The 19,005-nt window shown below is 32.0% G+C and overlaps 1 protein-coding gene and 1 non-coding gene across 2 annotated transcripts; one reads left to right on the plus strand and one right to left on the minus strand.

Moving 5' to 3' along the window:
- Window positions 1-12,870: 12,870 nt before the first annotated feature.
- TRNAK-UUU (transfer RNA lysine (anticodon UUU)) lies at window positions 12,871-12,942 on the minus strand. The gene has a single exon. It is a non-coding gene; the product is annotated as a tRNA-Lys (tRNA).
- Window positions 12,943-13,137: 195 nt separating this feature from the next.
- LOC126696753 (phytoene synthase 2, chloroplastic-like) lies at window positions 13,138-18,652 on the plus strand. Its single transcript, XM_050393453.1, has 5 exons — window positions 13,138-13,868; window positions 14,661-14,711; window positions 16,586-16,758; window positions 16,866-17,101; window positions 17,833-18,652. The coding sequence occupies exons 1-5, from the start codon at window positions 13,496-13,498 to the stop codon at window positions 18,200-18,202; spliced, it is 1,203 nt and encodes a 400-aa protein (XP_050249410.1). The 5' UTR covers window positions 13,138-13,495; the 3' UTR covers window positions 18,203-18,652.
- The last annotated feature ends 353 nt before the right edge of the window (window positions 18,653-19,005 follow it).

The raw sequence follows: 19,005 nt of genomic DNA on the forward strand, positions 1-19,005 counted from the left end.
ATACTTTTTTTTTTTTTGGCATAGAACTTGTACAAATGAAATTGGATGAGCTTGTGGAAGATGTTATGAACTTGGACATCAACAAAGAATCTATGGATAATAATCGTGGTCATAGTCAGAATTAGTCTACTATTTGCTCAAATTCTTTCAATATTGATACTTAGCATTTGGCGAGTTCCAAGGATATTATATTTTTGTTGAACTATGTTATTTTGAATTTGGGTTGAAGTGTTGCACTTCATTTGGAGTCTAAAGAACTCATTTCTAGATGAATGTTATATTTTTATTGAACTATATTATTTTGAATGTGGGTCGAAGACATAAAGTGTATGCACTGGTTTTTGGGATGTAAAAAATAATAATTTATAGATGGATGTTATATTCAATATTATGCAGGTTGAAATGGGTTGTGTTACATTCGTGTCAACCCAACACGATTCGTTTATTAAACGTGTCAAATGGGTTGGGTCAGGTCAACCCGCTTTATTAACAGGTCGGGTTAGGGTTGAAGGATCCTGACACGATTATTAAATGGGTCGGGTTAGGGTTGAGCCATTTAGTCTAATACCCCTATCTTGACACGACACGAACCCGACACGCTAACCCGAATTGACACCCCTACATATTGTTATATAACAACATACAAAAACAAAAACAAAAAAACAAACAAACACACACAAGTTTTATATATATAGTTCCGCACACTAGAGTCTAGACTCTAGAAACCATTCAAGGAACTCTCAAAATGCCTTAAGAAGTTTCACAAATTAATTTATTTCTTAGGCGTTCCATCAAATAACAGGTATAAATTATATAATAACACAACAACCAAACCATTATGAGTTCCTTACAGCATGAAAATCATAATAACAACAATATTTTTGCCTCCCAGTTTCAAAATATTTACGCGAAACTGGGCTTTTACTTAAAAAGATGAAGCTGTAGAGAACTCAAAGGAACCCAACTACCCAAAGCCCAGCCCAGCCCTATATAGCTGAAGGCCAGCTCAGGTCTATGGCCCATTTCATAATTTTAAGATATATAAAGGTTCATTTGCTGTGATGGGATCCAAGTACCACACTCTATTCTGCAAGCTTGGTTCTCCCTCTCTCTCTCTCTCTCTCTCTCTCTCTCTCTCTCATAATGGACATGGAGCACTACAAAATGTGCCATTAGTGTTAGCCTATCACTTGAACCCCAAGCTTGGGTTCTTGAGTTCCAATAAATTTCACATGTATACATGCTGGAATCTTTTATTCTATGTCCATCAAACAACAATACTAAGTGCAATAATCTATGTCCAAATTCACTAGAATAACAAGAAACTGAAATTTTCGTATATATTTTGAGAATGGGCTACCCATCCATTGTGGGTGAGGGTGCCCTTTAACCCAAGGGCAAGGGACATGCTGATCATTGACTCCATGTGGACAACATATATATAAGATTTGTTGATCCACAAATTTCATGACAGATTTTCAATATAAAATGAATCATGCACTAGAATGTTGTATAGCACGTGTTTGATTTGTCTCAAAACTATAGGGATTCCACCTCAAAGATTTCAATTTTATATACACATATCTATGTGCGTGTGTATTTGTAAATCATGTAAATGTTTTGGACACATGATAGAAGGCGGGGGGCCAATTTGTGTCCAATAAAGCGCAAAAGCATTGACAAAGAAACGAGCATGGAGTAATAATAAAACGACGTTGTTAATTTGTTCCCATTGGCAAGTGCCAAGTGACTTCAACGTCTACGACTCTCACTCAAGTTGTACAAAAAAAGCCAAGCATTCGAGTAGATTCCAAGCTTGGACAACCATGAAATCGAAAGGGGTTTATTGTGGCTACCAAGTGGCCTCACAAACTCACAAAGCAAACGTACAAAATAATACAAAGCTCCAGACACAGGCCTAGGGATGGGTCATTGTCCAATGTCATAACCAAAAGAAAACACATGCATGTGTGGACCTATATGAATATGACTGTGATGAATACTAGGGTAGCAAAAGGTCCTTAAAGACGACCCAAAAAACAAAAAGTGCACTGGAAAACCCATGGTTTGTTTTGGGACACATGAATGAATTTGTGTCTCGAGATCTGAAATTGAATATCAATCACTTGTTCAAGCTTTCAACCTCATCTTCTTCATGGTCCTCTCTAGAGAGATCTCACTTTTCTTGGCTGGAAGGTTCACACCTCTTTTCTATTTCTTTTTTTCTTTTTGACCTTTGGATTTCCAGCACAAACAAAAGTCCTTTTTTTTTTTTTTTTTTTTTTTTTTTTTGTAAACTACATACGTATTCAATGATTTCATCATGTATGTCAGTTGAATCTATGACGTTATTCATTTGATCTAAAATTTTATTATTGCTATTATAAACACAAAATTTTATGAAGATTTTGAACCCTTGGCCACCGTATAATAAATATTTGATCATGTGGATATATGCTATACTACGTACTTTTTTTTTTTTTTTTTTTAAAGAGTTTCAACCTATGGCGTCCGCTTCTGATGATTGCTCTTTATTATCAGACCAAAATACCAATCAGTTTTTGGTGTAGGCGGGGATTGAACCTCAGATCTCTTATACAACCATCAGAGACTTTACCAATTGAGCTAACTGGAACCCACGCTATACTACGTACTAAACCATAACTTGTTTGTGCTATTAACAACTTCTAATAATACGTTAATATTAACAACTTGACATTAATATTTTATGAAAATTGTACTGAATATTGACTTATTGTTTCTAATTACTTGACTCTTATTTTTATTGTTTTAAATTGGTTTGAAAGTTAAATTAACTTTAGAATAATAATTATCTTATTAATTACAATATAAAAACAAGTACCATGTGCCTTCAAAAAAAAAAAAAAAAAACAGGTACCATGTCTTCGGGGTGGTTCTATTGTGATGCACGTAATGATGTAAGGAAACTAGATTATTTATGGTGGTATTTTGAACAGGTAGTCACGTACCTAAAAAGAGAAAGAAAGAAGGGTGGGAGTCATTCGCATTTCATTATTATTATTTTTTAAATGTTGCTTAATTAAGGTAGGTTACAAGTTTTTTTTTAGAGTACTAAGGGTCCGTTTGGATACAACTTATTTTGCTGAAAAATAAAAACTGAAAACACTATAACAAAATAATTTTTAAATGTGTGAATAGTGTTGTGAGACCCATTTTTAATTAAATTTTTGGTAAAAAAATATGTTTGTGAGTCCCGTGAACAGTGCACGGGACCCACTGACAGTGCCATTTCAGACCAATGTGTGGACGTTCAAAGTGCTGGTGGGTCCCATGCACAGTGCACGGGACCCATTAGCAGGTTTGTGTCCCACGTGAAACCAACTTCTGATAAAAAAAAAAAAAAAAAAAAGGAAACGTGAAAACTCAAAACGCAGACATGAAACCTCTGAATCCAAACGCTCACTAAGTATTTTAACATACTCACCGGGAGAGAAGAGAATGTTTTTAAGAAACTGACAGTGGTATATATCCAAAATAACCTAATTCTTGAATATACAGCACATGCTTTAAACCTTTTTTAACTCACACTCATTTTCCAAAAAGAAAAGGTAGGTTACAAGCTAGTTTGCTATTTACCAACCAAAAAAAAAACCTTGTATAAGATCATATTTTCTTAAAATGGTAAGAAGTACTCAATTTTTACACGCACATAACAAAATGTTAGAAATAAAATAATTAATTTGATAATACAATTAAGCAAAAATAATTAAGTGGTACACAATTTTATATAGCCTAGTTCGAACTAATTAATACACTCATGGATTACACAACAGGCACACTACTCGTATAATCAAATCCAATAATCTAAGTAGTTTATTGGGGTTTCACATCAATAAAGTGTTTTTGTTTTAATTTATAATTGAAATTCGCTTCTGGCATTCCATATACTCCATACCACAAATTAAAGAGCCATGCATCCAAAAACTTATTTTCACCTTGATAATTAATAATCTTTCCATTTTTTTTTTTTACCAATGGGTGTTTGTGGTTCATATTTACATGTCCTATACTGCTATGTCGTGAATGCACTTCCATAGGAAAAGTTTGATGGATCTCAAAGTGATAACAGGGCCAAAATGGGCTTTTACCCATTTCTTACAAACTTTTTAACAAAATGCTCTATATTTGAAACTAATTAGGGAAATACCCTTGTTTTGAAACTTGATTTTTAGAAAATTGAGTTTCAAATGTAAAACTCGATTTTTGAAACATCAAGTTTTAGTGAACGTGGACTTAGAATTTTTTTTTTTGGAACTCGAGTTCCATGTAAAGTACTCAAGTTCCACTTGAATTTTTTCAAGGAACTCGAGTTCCAGAAATTTTTTTTTTTTTTTTTTTAAATTTTCAGTTTGCTATAACTCGATTGTCCAAAAATCGAGTTTTAAATTGAAACATGATTTTTAGAAAATCGAGTTTCAAAACAGAGGCATTTTCCTAAATAGTTTCAGATATAAAACATTTTGCTGAAAAGTTTTGACGAAAGGAACAAATGCCCATTTTCTCCAGGATAACAGTGCCATATATATTATACTAAAAGCCATTTTCATGAAACGACCAAAAGTGACTCAAAACTCATTTACTTGCATTGAATATTGATATCAAAATGTATGCCATCTTAATCATCACACGTTCATGCCCACATACAAAACGACTAAAAGATGGGCATTGTCTTTATCGAAAAGTACTTAAATGTATAGGATCTTCCCCCTAATATACTCTTCTTGCGGTCTAGAAACTTTCCCCTAGTTACGTTCTCTCTATACATATTGATCATTCATACCTAATTGAAATACCAATTTTATTAATTGTTGTTGTCCTTGTGTCCTTTCCTCACTACTATCAACATGAAAAGGGAATCATGAGTCTTTACCCTATCTATGTGGTTTCCATTATGTGTGAATTGTTAAGTCGTCCCACACGTCTAGTAAAGTCAATCTATAATTGTGAGCAATTAATTGGACATTGTTAAACCTAAAATAGTAAGTTTTTAATTTTTTTTATTAGTTTATTTTGATATTGAATAGTTAGGAGAAGAGAGATTTAAATTTCGGAAGTTTTTATTGAAAATACTAGGTAGTGTCAACTAGTTAAACTACTTTACAACTCTATCAATAAGTTTAGGGGCACAAGTGCGAAGGTGGTTATGATGATGATTGTGAGTAATTACAAATTTTGCTAAGTTAATTTATAAAAGTGTAATCATGATCATGATTGTGAAATCTCCCACGATGTTACCTCTAAGACATACTTAAAGCTAGTTTAAGTAATTAGAGAATAAGGGGTTCAAACACATTATAGTGATAATGACATCCTTTGTGCTGTCTTGTAATTATATTTCAAACTTCACTCTTTCCTCTCCCTCACTATCTACTTATTTAAAAAACATAATTAAAAAAAAAAGAGTAATTATAAAAGAAAAAAAAGTTGACAGAAAATAAAATATTATAAAAAGTGTGTTGTTACTCAGGATACTAAATGCTACATATTAATTTTCTGCAATAAATTTTTTTATTCTATGCCAATAACTTTGTAGCTCAACTGATTCCTCCTAGTTTTTGCAATACAGAGACAACCAAGGTTCAAATCTTCACGCATCAATTAATCGTAACCGTTGATTTATATATATATATATATATATTCCGTGTAACAAAATTATTAATTTACCTTGAAGTATAAGGGAAAAAATTATGTTCAGTTTTTTAGGTGCAATGCATCAAGTTCTCCAATATTATCAAATACGTAGTTGTATACAAAATAAAAGAAGGAGAGAATATCATTCCCTTCAGATAAAATCATATTTTATTGATGTGCATTACATAAGTTGTTGATTATTTTAAATATAAATAAAAAAAACACTTGAGAATAGATAGAATACAAAATTGATTTGGCAGGAACAAATCAAACATCAAAGTTTTACATTAAATAAATATAATACAAAAACGGCTAAAGACAATTGGAAGGTAGCCCTAACTTTATCTTCATATTCTTCTTTTCTCTCTCTCTTTTTTTTTTTTTTTATTATTTATTTTTTGGTGGGGTTGGAACAAGGCAGAGTATGGCAGTCCATGAAGAGAGCAAAAGGACAAATGGAAGCTAGGTTTTAGTTATGCAACATTATTTAGAACCTACAGGTCTTTTTGTTCATACCAATTTCTATAAAACACCAAAATTTTAATTAACTCCCACATTTTATGCATGAAATGTCCACTCCCTATATTTTGTATACTTGAGAATCACTAAAGTAATAGTTAAATTCTACTTTTCACTTTTTATTTCTTAAAAAAATGTCATTAAGTTAATTTTATAAAAAAAATATTTATTTTTCACCAAAGTAAGATGGTTATTAATGTTCAAGGGCATTTCTATCAGTTACGAAAGTATTCGTATTGATCAAAATTATTATTAGGGAAAATTACATATTGGGTCCCTAATCATTGCTATGTTTATCAATTTAGTTCCAAATATTTCAAATGCATTAGTTTAGTCCTTAGTCTTTTGGTATTGTGTCAAAATGGTCACTGCCATTAAGTGATAAATGAAAAATGTTATCATAACTAACGATAAAAATAATATATAATTTTCATGACACATAGACTGCCACATGTATTGCCATACCTACACAAAATAATAATAATAATAATAATAATAGGGACTAAACCTTGTACTGCTGCCTGTCCTTAGTATATTTTCAGATTTAAATCTAAAATATACTAAGGTTAGGTGGCGGTTCAAGGTTTAGTCCCTAACTTTTTATTTATTATGTTTTTATTTTTTTAGTTTGTGTTGATGTGGCAATACATGTGGTAGTCTATGTGGCATGAAAATTATATTTTATTTTTATCGCTAGTCACGTCAACATTTTCCATCCATCGATTAATAGCAGGGACCAATTTGACATAATACCAAAAGATTATGGATTAAATTGACACATTTGAAACGTTAGGGACCAAATTGATAAACAGCGTAAATATTAGAGACCAAATATATAGTTTACCCTTATTATTATTATTTAGTTATGAAAATAATATTAAAATGATATGTATAAATTTATTTTAAACAACTAAAACTTATAATTTTAAATATAGTGCCCCACTGCTCATCTATAACATAATACTATGATATACATTCAAATTCAATTTATTTCCAAATAACATAAATTTCAACTATTACAGATTTTAATTGAGAATGTCTAGAAACAACAAAATCTCATAACATTTCACAACATTTTTATTGTTTTGAGTTGTGGTAAAATTTTATTTTGACCTATGTTGAATTGATTCTTCACTTCTTGTGAGAATGTTGTGAGATTTTGTTATGACTATAGAATAACTCATTTTGATTCTTATGAGGTAAAACTTTACTTTCTTTTTTGTTTTTCATAGGTCGATAATGGGAGAGGGAGTTCAAGTAATAGCCCAATGATAATGTTAGGTGCCCTATATCTTATAAGATTAAACTATTAATAATAATTTATAACTCTTATAATTCGAAATTTCCAATAGCCAAACATATATCCTAGGAGAAGGGACCATTGTGATATCGTTGTATTTTTAAATTACTAGTATGTGTTTGGATTCCCGTTGCGGGCATCTGCGTTTCAGATTTCAGTGTTTTTTTTTTTTTTTCTTTTCACGCGTTTCAAGGAGACAATTATCACTGTAACAGCACTGTTTATGCATTGTAGCAGCACTGTTCACACATTGTTCATGGGACCCACAACCACTTTATTAAAAAAAATATATTAAAAATGGGTCTCACGGTACTACTCACACATTTAAAAATTATTTTACTATAGTGTTTTCAGTTTTCAATTTCAGCAAAAATAAGTTGTATCCAAACGGAACTTAAACCCAAAATCTCATATTCAACCATCAGAGACTTTACCAGTTAAGCAAACTAGAACCCACTACCAGTTGAGATTATTTTAATAACATAATAGCAGTGGCGGAGGCAGAAATTTTGAGTTGGGGGGGGGGGGGGGCCGAATTATTGTGCCAAGATAAACTCAAATCAAAATCATAATGTTACAATTGAAGTCTCATATGAGCTTTTTTTTTTTTTTTTTTGATAAAATCTTGAGAATAGAAAATTTCAACCAAATTGCATATATTATTAATGTTGAATGATTTGAACACATTACTAGAATTTGATATTGAGCTAAAAATTAGGGGTTCCACTATTTACTCAAAAAACTTACTATCTAATTATTTCATTTTATTGCAATTGTATATCAACTCAACTCTAAACTCTCTCTCTCTCTCTCTCTCTCTCTCTCTCTCTCTCTCTCTCTCTCTCTCTCTCTCTCTCTCTCTCTCTGAGAATGATTACTAAATTAGTTGATCAATGCTTTTTTTTGGTGGGGGGGGACCAACTCCTATTTTTTTCATATAACCTTTAAATATTGATAAAATATACCTATGTTTAAAAAAAAAAAAAAATTTGGAGGGGCTAAGCATTCATGTGGCTTTGCCACTACATAATAGATATAATATATATTTTTGGCTAAATTAAGAGAGATAAAATGGGTAAAATTATAATTTATACCTCGTAAGTTTGGTGGATTGTTATTTTAATTAACTAAGTTTAAATTTTATCATTTAAATTTGTTAACTTTGATAACATTGTCATCTTAGTCATTCCATCCATTGTCTTTTGAATAAAGTTGTTTTAAATTCTTTCTCAAAAAAAAAAAAAAAATTGTTTTAAATTATTTTTCAATCTTACAAAAGTAAAACAATGTTGTTTTACGAGAGTTAGTGACATTTTTTGAACGACAATAGAATATAATGTCTAAAATAAAAGTATTATCAAAGTTAATGGACTAAAGTAACAAAAATTAAATCTAATGAACTATAATAACAATTTCCCAAATTTATAGGGTGTAAATTATATTTTTATTCATAAAGTGTTGAAGGAATTTAAATTTATGTAAAAAAGTTTTGGTGCATAGATTTATTTGATTCATGATATCTACAAAAGATATACAAAAGGATTCGTAATCTTCACCTTGTGAACAAGGCATTTGGAACTTTCAAAAACATGGGCCGCATACAGAGCACCAAATGCTTTCGGAGTCAGAATTGTTGACTCAAATACAAAGACATATGTATATAACATACATGACAAAATTTAGGTATAGTATTTTAGGTGTTTCTTTAGGTTCATCTCTTAAGATTTAACTATATGACTATTTAACTAAAAAATATACTTCTATTTCATGAGAAAAATCTATATGGCAAAATCTTAAAAAATGAACATAAAAAATAATATTTAAGTATTGTACCTAAATCTTGCTCTAATATATATATCGACAATTCACACGCTGTGTAGGACCAACGTCCTATGTTAAGGGACAATTGGAGGGGTATGTGTCTTGAACTATTCTATTGAGGGGTATGCGTGTTTTTTTTTTCTTCAACCTCATCTAACATCAAGGTTACGAGTTCACTCACCTGCCTTTCCTACCTAATCACATGGATCCCACATGTGGCCGCAAGTTAGGTCAAATAAAAGTGACGCATTCTTAACTTATATATATATATATATATATATATTTATATATATTGTATTAATTTTAATAAATACGATAAATTTTTATTTTATGGTGTTCATTTTATGATGATTATTCTTTATTAAGTCAAGACACCAAATAATTTTTGATATAAGCAAAAATTGAACTACAAATCTGTTATTTAATGATAAGAGTTTTGATTTATTTATTTCTTTTTTGGGTGAGAAACAAGGATGAGAGAGTTAGATATGAAAAATATATAAATTTGAAGTACTTAGTACTTGTTTGGATACTAATGAAATGCATCTACGTTTGTGTGTGTGTGTGTGTTTTTTTTAAGAAGCACTTTTCTGTGGCTATGGTGGCTTTTCCAATGGGTCTCGTGCAATGTTCACGGGAGTCACAAACCTCTTTTTTCAACAAAATTTTTATTAAAAATGGGTTCCACGGTACTATTCACATATTTAAAAATTATTTTGTTACAGATTTTCAGTTTTCAATTTTCAGCAAAATAAGCGGTATCCAAACACACCTTTAATCTATCTATTATCCCCATTTAGAATCTTTTTAGGTATGGCCTTTAAAATTTAATAGACAGAAAATGTATTCTTAATAATAATCTATATTCTTCTAAAAAAATTTTAATAATAATCTATATATATAATTAAAGTCAAAAATAGAGAAAATTCAATTAGATTTCAAATTAAAATTCAATTGTGGGCTAATTTTGTGCCATGTGTCCACTTAATTTTTTTTTTAATCTTTGTGCTAAGTGAGTTGATGAGTGCAAAATACTAAGAGTCTAATATTAATAAATTATAAAATAAAAATAAAAACCGTTCACAGCTACTTAATAAAAATCACCACATTCCATCAAAAATAAAATAAAAATCATCACACAATCTTCTCAAAAATAAAAATAAAAGTCACCACATAACAAAGATCACCACATGTTTTATCTTATTAAAAATTAGAAAAAAAAAATTATAAGTAGTGTGGGGTGCTTAGGCCTAGATAATCAGTACCGGTCCACTTAACTAAGGCCCAAGATCGGCTTGAGTAGCCAAAGCTAGCCCATAAGATGGAAGTGGACCCAAATCCAGTTGGAGTGAGCCCAGCCCGACGGTTCGTATGTTGGGACTTAGAAATTATAATTCAAGGGAATCCTATAGTGTTCGGCCTACTACTGACTGTTGAGGCAGTGGGAAATCAATGGTGAATATTAATGATTAAATTCAAGTCGATTATCGAGAGTTGTTAATGTCTTTGGGGAGTTCGTTACTGAATGCTATTTGGCGTCTGGAACAAGTTTCAAGAGAATCCTTAGAAGACATGATGGTTTCTTAGGATTCTGGGTGAAAGTGGAATTGCATGGAAATTGGTGAAACAATAATGATTTGAACCCCACTAAAGAGAGTCTATATAAGGAGAGTGAAGACACACAATGGGGGTGGTTGCAAAAAAGAGGGAAAGAGAGAAAACGGAGAGAGAGAGAGAGTGTGTGAGTAAAGGAGGGAGAAGAATGATCAAAGGGGAAAGGGGGTGTTGGTCCAAAAACTCACAGAAATAATAGAAATTGGACTATTTTGTTTATGTTTGAAGCCATTTCCCTAGGATTGTTTGGAAACCCACTAGTAAATAAATTGGGAGCCCAAATACTTTGTCTAGGACATCAGCTCTTACAGGTTTGGGGACCACAAGTAGTATTAAATTTAGACAATAATTTTAATATTTGTTTAATTTTAAATGCATTCATGAGTATGCATGGTTACACCTAATTAGCTAGTCTAATTAATATCATTCACAATGGCAGCTGAGTGTGATGTTATTATTATTATTATTTTGGTCAAACTTTGTTTTCTTTTCACTTATATAATATCTAGACACAGCCCGATAAGGAATTCTATGATGTAACATAGTTGTTTGGGAATGGGATGATTCACGTGTAACGTCCCAAAAGGAAGCAACACAAATTTTCATTTACCTAATTTGGATCTAACCCTCTTTTCTTCACGTTACTAAAAAAAAAAAAAAAAAAAAAAAAAATAAATAAATCATATAATAGAGACATTTAGAGTTTAGATCCTCCCACTTTTAATAATTATTAATTTATTAAAAAAAATTGAGTTTTCATAATTGAACCTCATTTATCATAATAACTTTTTTATTTTGATGGTAAAATGACTCATTTTCCTACATGCAACTTTTTTATTTTGATGGTAAAATGACTCATTTTCCTACATGCATCGATTTGTAGGCTTAAACTCAATTAGTTTGATTGGATTCATTAGAATGTTTCTAATTTGAGAGATGCTATGTCCACAACATTTTTACAACAAATCACAGGTGGTTAGTTGTTATTAGTTCAAATTTGAAACTAACATTAAGATTACTTTTTTGCCCCAACAATAACAACCAGTAATAATCTGTCACTTAAGATTTATTGTAAAAATATTGTAGACATATCAATTCTCTTTTAATTTAGATCTTTTAGCTTCTGTTTTACGTTAATGGAGATGTGTACTTGGATTAGTTTATACAGTCATTTTCTTAAGTAAATGAGATGTTAAAATACTGTACATAAGTAAATATGTTAATAAACTAAGGAAAAAAAAAAAAAATCCAAATACTAGCTTAGAGCCTTAGAGGTATTTGGTGATCTCTTTTTTTTAGTGGAAAAACAGAATTCATTAAGCAAGGCTAATGAAAGGAACAACAAGAGTACCAGGACAAAGCTTGTTAGAGTACAGACCACCAAAGTCATAATTAAGAACATCAACTGATCAACAACCCCTACAGGCAAGGTATCAAAAATAAGAAAATTTACAGATAAGTTATCTCCATTTTGGTAGCCACTTTAGTCTATGGCCAAACTATACTTTTTGTTTTTAAAATAAAGGATACTTTCTAATAATTTGGTTCCTTAATTATAAATTTTTTTTGGTTTTAAGCAATGTAATTCTTCCATCCTTAAGATTGGCGATGCCTTTATAATAATTAATAATGTTATTTTTGCCTAAAATATACTATTTTTTAAACTTCATTATAAATCGGTTTGATATGAACATCTGTATTTAGGGTTAAGTCATTTCATGAAAAAAAAAAAGGTTTTTCCAAAATATGTGTAGGAACTTAAGTTGATTTTTTTTAATGAAAAACTTAAGTGGAGATTAATTAATTTTTTTTTATCATGAATTTATTCAAATATCTTCTTCATTAATAAACAATCTTGAGTAGCTTTCAAAAAAATATAAAATAAACAAAATTTTTAGTCAAATATTATTTTTTTGCTAAAAATCAAAAGACACCTTATAAAGCGCCGTCTGTGGGGATCGAACCCACGACCACGTGGTTAAAAGCCACGCGCTCTACCACTGAGCTAAGACGGCTTGTTCGATCTTATACCAAATTATAAAATACCTATCTAATACTTTATGTACCTAGTGGCAACTACTTGTGTCTACGTTTGTAGATAGATAACCACCCAATCCCATCGAGTTAAAAACCTCGGTGTGGATTTTACCAAACATAGTCCACACATTTCAATTCCTTGTATCAACTAAAGGATATAATATACAGCATATTCCTCAATCCTCAAAACCACAATGGCCTGAAATACTTGTTATCTTTTCTGACTTGTCTCTTCATATGTAGCCTTCATCTTTCGATACATCGCAGTACAAACTAGAGAGTTGAAATTTTTTTATACTCTCAGCCAATTAAGAAAATTTGTAACATTGTTTTATTTTATAGACTCAAAAAAAAAAAACCTAATCTACTTTACTACTAGTTTAAGTGTCCACTCATTTGTTATAAACTAGAGCACTTTTTTCAAAGAAGCTACACCAGAGGTGAGATCCATTGAAAAAGCCTCAAAGCTACACTAAAATCGAAGCTAGATAAAATATTCAGAAGATTCAGATTCTCTGCGCTAGTTTTGAGATGTCCGCTGTTCTTCTTTGGGTGGTTTGTCCCAAGGAGAATGCTCACTCTTTGCTCAGTCTCGTGCCCAGAAATTGTTGCACACAAAGGAGGTGCAGTAGTAGTAATAAGCTGCTGAGCTCTAAGCCTAGTTTATCATCTGGGGTTGCTGCATATTCGAGTGCAGTTGCAAACCCATCAAGATCCTCGGAGGAAAGGGTGTATGAAGTGGTGCTGAAGCAAGCAGCTCTGGTGAGAGAGCAGAGAGGAGAGAGTGCACTGGGTTTGAAAAAACCAATTGAGACTGATTGTACCACCGATTGGAACCTGTTGAATGATGCTTATGAAAGGTGTGGAGAGGTCTGTGCTGAGTATGCAAAGACATTTTACTTGGGTACTTGCTCTTTCAGCTCCTCCTCTCTCTCTGTTTGTGTGGCCGTTATCTATTCCGTTTTTAACTTTCTATCTACATAATGTTGTTGCTTTAAAAAAAAAAAAAAATTATCTGGGGTCCATTAATTCTATATTTTTTAAGCAAAAAGGTTTTGGATCTGCAGAAGAATTAGTCTTTGGTTTCATATATTCACTTTTCTATGGCCCTAAAGACTTATAATATATGTTTTTTTTTTCTCCCACTATATATAAGTTTGTTTTTCTTTTTCTGTTTCCTGTGACACTTTTTCCTTTTGTGTGAAGAAAATATGGCAATTTTATTAATTGATAAACACTACAACACAGTAAATTACATAGTGTTCATCCGTTTGGTTGTTAGAAAACTGGGAGAGAAGATATGAAATTTTAGAATTGTGCAGGTATATTCTGACGCCAGATTTGTTAAAAACAAATGCATGCAACATAAAAAAAATTAAAGCATGGAGCATTTTTTATATTTTATTTATTTATTTACATATTCTGGTAAAGATAAGTGGGGGGGAGGTTTCGAACTGAGTCTTCAGTCTTCACCCACCCCTTTTTTGTCTTATACTGATGCCCAAACAAATCATTTTACTATGATTAGAATACTTAGACCAACCAGCGTAAGCAATCTCTTTCAACTATGAGTACATTCTTTAAAATTGACTTAACTCAGTAATTTTTAACTTGTGCATTTTTCTTTTTGAATCTTAATTTCTTGTACAATTGGCAAAATACAGTTTAATTGAGCTTCTTCTGGTGCAATTTTCAGGTACATTACTCATGACACCAGAACGGCGAAGAGCTGTTTGGGCAATTTATGGTATGCACGGTTTCTTTTTTTCTGATTTAATAAGTAGTGACACAAAAGATTTTCACAAATGTTTTTTTAACAATTGTTGAGATTTCATATTGTGGTTAGTATATATTAAAAGTTGTGTTAATGGTATATCCATAAGAAAATGATGTTACACAATCTTAAGTCATCAACTTTTTTGTGTATCTAGCATTGCCCTTTTAGTTTTTCTTTTTGAAATGACAATTACTCTTGAAACTATCGATTTGTAAATGTAATTCTTGAAATGTTTAAATCGGTTCAATATTACTCTTGCCTCACTCACAGTTAAATTATGCCTTCTCTGAACTCTTTGATCCTCGTATTACTAAGAATGAAAGTTATGATTAGTTGAAAGAAAATTCTTTTTGTAGAACAATTTTACAAAATCTGTTATGTTAGGTTCTAAGACTTTAGAAACTAAATGTATTAGAACTTCAATTTATAATGTGTTGGAAAACCATGATCAAAATTTAGAGTCTAGGTTTAGGCTGTTCAAAGTGTGTCTATTTGTAAAATTAAAATCGAGTGATTGCAGAATTTATTGGACTAAATCTGCAAAGCCCGATCGATCGAAAATTAGACTTGATCGATTGAATCTCGTACAGATTTATTTTTCTGCAGAATTTCCAATTCAGCCCAAGCCTATGTGACGTGTAGGGTTTTATGTTTTACTCCAAGTATAAAAGGAAAAACCCTAGCTACGTTTTAGAAGTCTTTTGATGTGCTGTGTGTTGAATTTCTTGTGAGATCTAGAAGTGTTTACCTTCATACACATTTAGAGTTATCAAGATTAAGATTCATGTCAAGAACTTGGTGATCGTTTTAGTTGCTTCATAAAGAACTTAAAGAAGATCTAAAACCTTTGAGTGTAGTCTTAAAGTCACAAGTAGGAGAACTTGTGATTGTAGTGGATCAAAGAAATAAGTAGTCAGTGGAATCGGAGCTGTCACGTAGTCATGGTAGTAAGTTTTCTACTCGAGGTAGCAATAGGATGTTAGTGGTCTAAGTCTTATTGTACAAACTTCAATTCTTTCATAGTGGATTTGTTTTACCTTGAGGATAGTTAGGTTAAATCCTCCCTAAGTTTTTTACTAGTTTGATTTTCCTGAGTTATCATATCGTGTGTTCTTCATATTTCCGCATTATTTACATGATATGAGTTTATTGTGATAACCTAGATTTGAATAATTTATCTAATTAATCACTTGGCTAAATAATTAGGTTAAAAAATTTGTGTTTTAAGGGGTCTAAAAACGAACAAGTGGTATCAGAGCCAAGGTCATGGGTATGAGTCACGAGAGTGTCATTGTGAGGGAGGGATTGTTGGGGGGACTACAATTTGGCTCCCTACAACCACTCTAAAAATAGGTCCGCGTGGCGTGATGTCGAATGCTATAAAAGATTTGAGTGTGTCTTGCTCATTACCAATTGGTTTTGAGGTGGAATGGTACAGCTCACAGTCCGATATATTGACTTCTAGAATGAAAATGGGTTTGAGGGTAATACTGAATCATTTTCAAAATTTAAGGGATTAAACATTTAAAATGATACAATTGATAGGTTAGACACAAAATGAACTCTTATGGATTGTTCAAGGCCAAATTCATAATTCTCACTATCCCCACTTTTTTCTATATCCATTTGGGAAATCAATAATCATTTCTCTTGATTATTATTATTAAATATCTAATATTTCTTTTTTGAGATTGTATGTTGACTCTCAAACATAGCCAAGATTGCCAACAAAAATGTTTTTCTCATTTTACATGTTTTACTTTGCCGTGGATATTTATTGTGCTTAGCTAGAGTTAGATAATTATAATTGCTGATTGAAGGATGCATTACTTTCTGCTCTGTAGTGTGGTGCCGGAGAACTGACGAGCTTGTGGATGGGCCTAATGCTACACACATCACACCCAAGGCTCTGGAAAGATGGGAGACAAGGTTAAATGACCTTTTTGAAGGTCGACCATATGATATGTATGATGCTGCCCTATCTGATACTGTCTCAAAGTACCCTGTTGATATACAGGTAAATTCCAAATGGCTGAACAAACTGGCTTGATCACTTGTATATTAGATAAAATGTCTATTTTCGTTAAGATTGACCAATTTACTATAACTTGTCTCATTGGACAGCCCTTCAAAGACATGATAGAAGGAATGAGGCTAGACTTGAGAAAATCAAGATATGAGAACTTCGATGAGCTCTACCTTTACTGCTACTATGTTGCCGGGACTGTGGGGCTTATGAGTGTTCCAGTAATGGGGATAGCACCAGAATCAAAGGCTTCAACAGAGAGTGTTTACAATGCTGCATTGGCCCTTGGAATTGCTAATCAACTCACCAACATACTCAGAGACGTTGGAGAAGAGTAAGTTTCTTAGAATGCACAATCGCATATATACCATACAAATTTGATATGATGTTTTCCATATCTATTAATTTTCATAGTCAAGTAAACATGTAATACAAATTCGGTTTAGTAAATTAATACAATTTTTACTTAATAAACTTAAATGCATGCCTTTGATGTTGCATTCGCCCAAACTATAATCTAATGATTATCTAATTATTCCATTTACGCTTCAATAGTAATGATTTTATTAAACATGAAATGAAAATGCAGTTTTAAGTTTTTTTTCATTTTAGTTGTACATGTTAATGATGGCTGTACCCAATGCACAAAGCTTCCACTTTTGTGGGGTCTGGGAGAGGTCATAGACTCATAGCTTGCAGCCTTACATCATATTTTTTTGGAGAGGCTGATTGGGTTTGTTTAAGCTTAATTCTTATGTACTTGAGCTTTTAACTTGAGTTAGAATTTAAACAAGCTTCACAAATTGAAGTTGAGCTATTCAGGAACAACTTGATTCATTTTACCGCTATATATCGTGTCTATAAAGCACATGTATTTGACTTTATTCTAGGTGGTTATTATGAAACCTTTTTTTTGCACCCCTTCAATAGATACTTTGATTTAAGTTTATCACTTTTGATGATGATTCCAACTCTTGAGATTGGCTTCATGTAATTTAGGGAGAGAGGTGGATTGACATTTTATTTTTTAGTCTTGGATACTTACACCTGTATGTGATCTTGCAGTGCTAGCAGAGGAAGAGTTTATCTCCCACAAGATGAACTAGCACAAGCTGGCCTGTCAGATGAAGATATATTTCGTGGTAAAGTAACTGATAAATGGCGTAGTTTCATGAAGGGCCAGATAAAGCGAGCGAGGATGTTTTTTGATGAAGCGGAGAAGGGGGTTGCAGAGCTCAGCTCAGCTAGCAGGTGGCCGGTATGGGCATCATTGTTGTTGTACCGACAGATTTTAGATGCCATTGAAGCTAATGATTACAACAACTTCACAAAGCGTGCTTATGTAGGAAAAGCAAAGAAACTAATATCACTTCCCATAGCCTATGGCAGAGCACTTATGGAACCTTCAAAATTGGCCAAGTTAGTAATGAGGTGAACCTGATATCTTGCCATGTTTGTACGATTCTAAGTTTGTAAAGTGTGTCTTCATATTGGAGAAAGTCATGTTCTGTTGTCCCATACGTGAGAATATGTAAATTTCAAGCCAGTTGAAGAATATTTCTTCAATGTATTCCCTATTCCTGTCTTGAGAATGCATAACAGGTGAGATCTTCGGCAATTGAAGAAAACAACTACATTGGGCTTGCAATAGGCTATTTTAAAGGTGTTTCCAAAGAAATGGCCCATAATGTAGCAGCCCAATGGCCCATAATTTGGGGTTCTTCTTCTTCGGCCCGGGACCTTCTTTCATTTCCTCTACACCACTTGGATCCTTGTACAAGAAAATTGGGCTTAGTCCCCCAATAACCTCTTGGTTTGTTCATTTAAATTGTTATTCAACCGAAAAAAATAAAAATAAAAATTAAGCAACTCATGCTTTTATATACTGTATATTGTTATAATTATATAGATGCCTTTGGTTCACATATCTTTGGTTGACCTCCCTGTTTAGGTGACCATATTTTCTTGGTTGGGAATTAGCCAACAACATGTAATATAATCCAACCATAAAGCAGAAAATTCTGGAATTTTTTTTATAATTAAATTTTGAAGACTATTTGTGTCACAAGAAGTCAAGGTCCATTTGGACAAGTAAGCTGCCTTGTGGACGCAACTACATGTGCCAGTCCGAAATTTGTACGTAACTCATTGACATATGTTGATGAGCCATAAAACAGGTTGGTTTGATTTCCTAATCTTTCTAGATTAGTTAGTACTTTTGAACCATCAATTTGCCAC

This window comes from Quercus robur, chromosome 8 (assembly GCF_932294415.1).
Source record: "Quercus robur chromosome 8, dhQueRobu3.1, whole genome shotgun sequence".
NCBI lineage: Eukaryota > Viridiplantae > Streptophyta > Magnoliopsida > Fagales > Fagaceae > Quercus > Quercus robur.

Coding starts and splice junctions, on each gene's coding strand:
- LOC126696753 (XM_050393453.1), top strand. CDS start 13,496: ATGTCCGCTGTTCTTCTTTGGGTGGTTTGTCCCAAGGAGAATGCTCAC. Junction 13,869..14,660: donor TGCAAAGACATTTTACTTGG/GTACTTGCTCTT, acceptor TGCAATTTTCAG/GTACATTACTCATGACACCA. Junction 16,759..16,865: donor AGTACCCTGTTGATATACAG/GTAAATTCCAAA, acceptor CTCATTGGACAG/CCCTTCAAAGACATGATAGA.